This window comes from Acanthopagrus latus, chromosome 23 (assembly GCF_904848185.1).
Source record: "Acanthopagrus latus isolate v.2019 chromosome 23, fAcaLat1.1, whole genome shotgun sequence".
NCBI lineage: Eukaryota > Metazoa > Chordata > Actinopteri > Spariformes > Sparidae > Acanthopagrus > Acanthopagrus latus.
The window spans coordinates 14,514,025-14,519,716 of NC_051061.1; the positions used below are offsets into that span (position 1 = coordinate 14,514,025).

Below are 5,692 nucleotides of genomic sequence, written 5' to 3' on the forward strand. Positions count from 1 at the left end.
GATGAAGAAGAAGATACAGTCATTCTAAGAAACATTTTAAAAAGAGATCATTTTGCTTTTTTAAAATGTTACATCTACTCGTTCAGACCCAAAAGTTAAAAGGAATCAAATGTAAGAAATGAAAAAGCAGAGCAGGAGCCTCACTGTTAAAATATGTATAGTTAGTCTGAATCATCGCAGTGGCGGCGCGGCCGCCAGGTCTCCCTCTGGAGGTTTCTTCGGGCTGCTGTCTCCCCCTGTCGGTGCGCGTCGTCGCTGCTCCGCGCTGAGACCTGGAGGCTGCAGCGGCTCCGGAGCGAAGCTTCACTCAGAACCGTCCTCTGCGCGCAACACACACACACACACACACACACACACACACACACACACACACACACACACGCGTGACACTGCCCGCATTTCGCCCAGGACACAAACAAAACATCGGTGCTGCTATCTGCGAACATCTTCCCCTCGTTTTTTTTTTTTTTTTTTTCTTAATCATCCGGATCCCATTAACGTCCTGAGCAAACAGCTGATTACAAACGACTCGGAGACGGAGACGAGCTCAGGCAGGAGATTAAAAATGAGATATGTCAGCGCGTCCAGATGAGACTTTTGTCAACCTGGGGATGAGTTGTATGGATATCGAAATGATTTCTGTCGAGTCGGAATAAAATAAATGACTTTCTGTATATTCCAACAGTCCTGATGATGATTATATCTGCTGGAATCGTGTGTGTGTGTCTTCAAATCAAAGAAAAAAACAGGATAGAATAGTTTTATCTCACTTGTAAAAGCACATTATTTTATAAATCTGTAGTTAGGATTCCAAGTTATACACTCTTATTTTCAAGGTGTGCTGTTTCACTTTTCTTTTTCGTCTTTTTTTTTTTTTTTAAAGTTACATTTGAATGAAATGAAATGAAGTAAAAATGAAATGAAATGGTTACGAGGGGAAAATACACCTTTCTCCTGCCCGACTCGGCTTTTCACTGTTGTTGACTGCATGAGCTCTCCAGAGCAGAGTCATGTTACGTCTCCGCCTCCAAAAAGTTTCCCCCAATCATTTCCTCGCCCTCAAAGATAAATCCAGGCATCGCCTCCTGCGCCTGTAGACTCTTCTGCACAAACGCTCCAGGAGCACATCTCCCGCTCTCGCGTTTCTCTCTAAAGTCACACTTTTACAAAGTCTGAGCATCAGGAAAAAACAAAACTTTTGCATTGTTGCCTCGTTGTGTGCGAGATTGTGAAAAAGTCGAAGGAGCGTCTGAAACTTTTTATTTTTATTTTTTGGCTTTCTTTTATTTTTGGACTCTGAAGGATTCGGGTTTGCCAGTCGAGCTGTGCGCCCTCGCAAGGCTGTCACTGCAGTCTTCGGAGACAGCGCTTTGGATTTAGAAGGAAGGACTTTTTATTTTTTATTTTTTATTATTTTTTTTACTGCAAGAAGCTGCGCGTTCATTTTCTCGCATGAATCTCCTCGACCCTTACCTGAAGATGACAGAAGAACAGGAGAAGTGTCACTCCGACGCTCCCAGCCCCAGCATGTCGGAGGACTCCGCGGGCTCGCCGTGCCCGTCCGGCTCCGGCTCGGACACCGAGAACACCCGGCCGTCCGACAACCACCTCCTCCTGGGCGCAGAGTACAAGAAGGAGGGCGAGGAGGAGAAGTTCCCCGTGTGCATCAGAGACGCCGTGTCCCAGGTGTTGAAGGGCTACGACTGGACGCTGGTGCCCATGCCGGTGCGCGTCAACGGCTCCAGCAAAAATAAACCGCACGTCAAGAGACCCATGAACGCGTTCATGGTCTGGGCTCAGGCTGCACGGAGGAAGCTGGCCGATCAATACCCGCACCTGCACAACGCGGAGCTCAGCAAAACTCTGGGCAAACTCTGGAGGTAGGTTCGCTTTGCTTTTTTTTTTTCTTTTTCTTTTTTTTTTTTGTCCTCACTTTGGAACGCGCTATTACGCGCCGCTGTGCACCAGTTCTTCGAAGAAAATGCACCACCTGCCTGCTGAATCAAGCAGAGCTGTGCATTCAGAATTGCACTGTGCATTTAAAATTATATTCCTCTATGTTGCTTTGTTTTACAATTGTAATTTTGGACACGCTTCTTATATTCCCATGCTCCAGTGCACGAGCAGAATAGGACTTGCACAAACTTTTTTTTTTTTTTTCAGACGCTCCCCTCTAAAACAATTAAATGCGATGATAAAGTTAACCAGTCATCGCTCTCATCAGCCGACAACAGTGTCTTGTGCTCGCTGGTAACGGAATGCATTTTAACGACTCTCTGTGATTATTTTCAGACTGCTCAACGAGGTGGAGAAGCGGCCGTTCGTGGAGGAAGCCGAGCGCCTGAGAGTGCAGCACAAGAAGGACCACCCCGACTACAAATACCAGCCGAGGCGGAGGAAATCGGTCAAGAACGGGCAGAACGACCCGGAGGACGGCGAGCAGACGCACATCTCCCCGAACGCGATCTTCAAGGCGCTGCAGCAGGCCGACTCTCCTGCGTCCAGCCTGGGCGAGGTGCATTCACCTGGAGAGCACTCAGGTGAGAAACGAAAACGAGGATTTAAACTAAAGAAACAAACACAGCTTAAATCAAATGTTAAGGATTTCTGTTCATTTTTTCAACTCATACAATTTGTTTCTATTCCTGGAAATCAAAACTGTAGAAGTGCTCATAAGGCCTTGAACAGACACCTGTTAAGGTTTAATGATTAATGATTGGTGTGTTTTACAAGCCCTCATGCAAATACACCTGTCAGTTGCAGCGCCAGTAAACTCCTCCTCCTGGAAGCGTTCACATTCACACACTTTGCTTTATCAAAAGTGCTTTCATCGGATGGGATCTGTCACAGTGAGGCTAACTCTTCCTTCCTTCCCTCCACCCAGGTCAGTCCCAGGGCCCTCCGACGCCCCCGACCACCCCCAAGACAGATCTCCCCTCCAGCAAAGCCGACCTGAAGCGCGAGGGCCGCCCCATGCAGGAGGGCACCAGTCGCCAGCTCAACATCGACTTCGGCGCCGTCGACATCGGCGAGCTGAGCAGCGAGGTCATCTCCAACATGGGGAGCTTCGACGTCGACGAGTTCGACCAGTACCTGCCGCCCCACAGCCACGCAGGGATGCCCGGGGCGACCCAGGCTGGCTACACCGGCAGCTACGGCATCAGCAGCTCCTCAGTCGGCCAGGGGCCCAACGTGGGGGCCCACGCATGGATGTCCAAGCAGCAGCAGCAGCAGCAGCAGCACTCTCTGACCACCCTGGGCGGAGGAGGAGAGCAAGGCCAGCAGGGTCAGCAGAGAACCACCCAGATCAAGACAGAGCAGCTGAGCCCGAGCCACTACAGCGAGCAGCAGGGCTCCCCGCAGCACGTCACCTACGGGTCCTTCAACCTGCAGCACTACAGCGCCTCCTCTTACCCCTCCATCACGAGAGCACAGTATGACTACTCAGACCACCAAGGCGGCGCCAACTCCTACTACAGCCACGCGGCGGGCCAAGGCTCCGGCCTGTACTCCACCTTCAGCTACATGAGCCCCAGCCAGAGGCCGATGTACACCCCAATCGCCGATAACACCGGGGTGCCCTCCGTGCCTCAGACGCACAGTCCGCAGCACTGGGAGCAGCAGCCCATTTACACGCAGCTCTCCAGGCCGTGAGGAGGTGGCACAGCACTGACTGTACAACAAACCATCTCACGCATAAAAAGACTTCTCTCTGCCTTTCGGGGGGCTTGGGGGGGGCCCATCGGTCACCACCACGCCACACACACATCCTTTCACTGCCGACAGAAAAACATCACCAGGACGTTTTTTTTTTTTTTTTTTTTATATAGTACTGAAAATATATCTTTGGATTGGCTCACAACAGTGCCTTTTGTATTGGTTGGAATTGTGATTATATTTTTTTAGATATAACGTTTGAAAAAAAAAAAAGACGAAGAAAGAAGCTTAAATCCTCTGTGAGGACGTACTGGTTTTTAAACATATTTTAGTATGTACTGTGTATGTGTTCTGCTCTCGCCCATCAGAATCAGTGTCATCAGCATCCTCATCGTCGCGACCCGAAGGTCTTAACACAGCCTGAAGGAAGCAGGAAATGCCGGGTAGTTAAAAAAAAAAAAACACCCTCAGTGGCCTTACTTCTCACTGATGTATTTTATTTTTCTTTTTTTTTTGTACAGAAGTAAGAAACAGCTGTTTACTGACACTGCCGTCTTATGATAGCCTACGTTCTGCTTTGAGGTTTTTTTTTTTTTGTACTGTACATATTTCGATGTCATTCCCAGGAGACGCAAGAGTCGAGCGACGCAGGTTGGAAAATAGATTTGAATCTTTGGCCATCGGTGAACTAGTCAAATGTTTTTGGTTTTTTTTATTCTTCGCTTTAGCTCAAATGATTGTGTCTGAGACGCTATAGCAGGTGCCATGTAACTCTACTAGGGGCCTTACTGTGTTAGTAGATGTAACTGAGCGATTGCTTGCTTTTTTTTTTTTTTTTTTTTAAATCCGGGTACTGCCTTGATACCATCGGTGCCTCTGGAGCCGCGGTAAGGAGGCTCCTTCCACTGGCAACGAAGTGTCAAAAAAAAAAAAAAAAAAGAAAAAGAAAAAAAACTGCAGCGAAATTCTGACTTCCTGCTCGAGGAGATACAGGAAGTGACCTTTGACCCCGACTCTCCTCCGCGGCCAGCGGGTCTGACTCTGGCGCGCTTCTGTCGTTTTCCCTACAGCCCCCATCCTTCCTCCTAACCTCCTATTTGTTTTTTCTTAATTTATTCTCTAGCATTAATTTTATTTGAAAATAACTATTTTGCAATTACCTTTTTTTGAATTCAGCAGCAGCTAACGGAGATGGTTTGCTGTCAACATGTGGTACAAAATTTTTTGTTTATTTATCATTTGTAAATGTTTTCCGTATAAAAAAGTTCCTTTTTATTCATGATCTAGTTTTATGTACAGAGTACTTATAATTACACGACGAGTCTCTCTCTTAAAAAAAAAAAGAAAAGAAAAACTGGAAGTTTTCTCTTTTTTTCATGCTAACAAAAATGAATTAATGGATATGGAAGCTCTTTTTTTTGTTTTTTGTAAAGAATTTGCTGGAATCAACAGGATACTTTTTGTTATTGGAGAAAAAAACCCTTGTGTTCCTCATTTTATATTCTGTATCATTAGTTCTCATTTTGTCATCTTCTTAATGCAGTTTCCGTAGGTAAACATGGCGTCTTAAAAGCTTATCTTTTGTATTATATTGTTTGCAATAAAAACAAAACACTGAGAAATATGCAGTCGTCCTGTGCCATTGATTATCAGCATGTGACTCTGAGGCTTTCACCAGTTATGTATTTTTTTATATTTAGAGTCTGACTGAATTTTTTTGTATCTTCATCCATCTAATGTGCAAACATCCGAAGTCAGTGAGATGGTTTTATTGTGATGCGGATAATTTAATCTCTGCATTAATCAGAGCCAGCTTGTCGGCTAACCACAAGTGTTGGTTGGAGAATAAAAAGTAATAAAAAATCATAATATTCGAGCCTGGGAGCGGCGCTCGTCGCTGCTGGCTTCTCAGACCATGAGGTCACGGGTCCATTATTGCCACGGCCTATTGAGAAGACGTATGTCCGCACCTCCCCCCGCCTGTATACACGACAGCTTAAAGAAACAAACTAGACACTGAATATTGTTTATCCGT

General features: G+C 46.2%; 1 protein-coding gene across 1 annotated transcript; it reads left to right on the plus strand.

The window, feature by feature from the left end:
• The first annotated feature begins 872 nt into the window (after nucleotides 1–872).
• Nucleotides 873–5,281, plus strand: LOC119014433 (transcription factor Sox-9-A-like). Its single transcript, XM_037089604.1, has 3 exons — nucleotides 873–1,880; nucleotides 2,293–2,540; nucleotides 2,885–5,281. Exons 1-3 carry the CDS (start codon nucleotides 1,453–1,455, stop codon nucleotides 3,652–3,654), a joined length of 1,446 nt encoding a protein of 481 aa, XP_036945499.1. The 5' UTR covers nucleotides 873–1,452; the 3' UTR covers nucleotides 3,655–5,281.
• The last annotated feature ends 411 nt before the right edge of the window (nucleotides 5,282–5,692 follow it).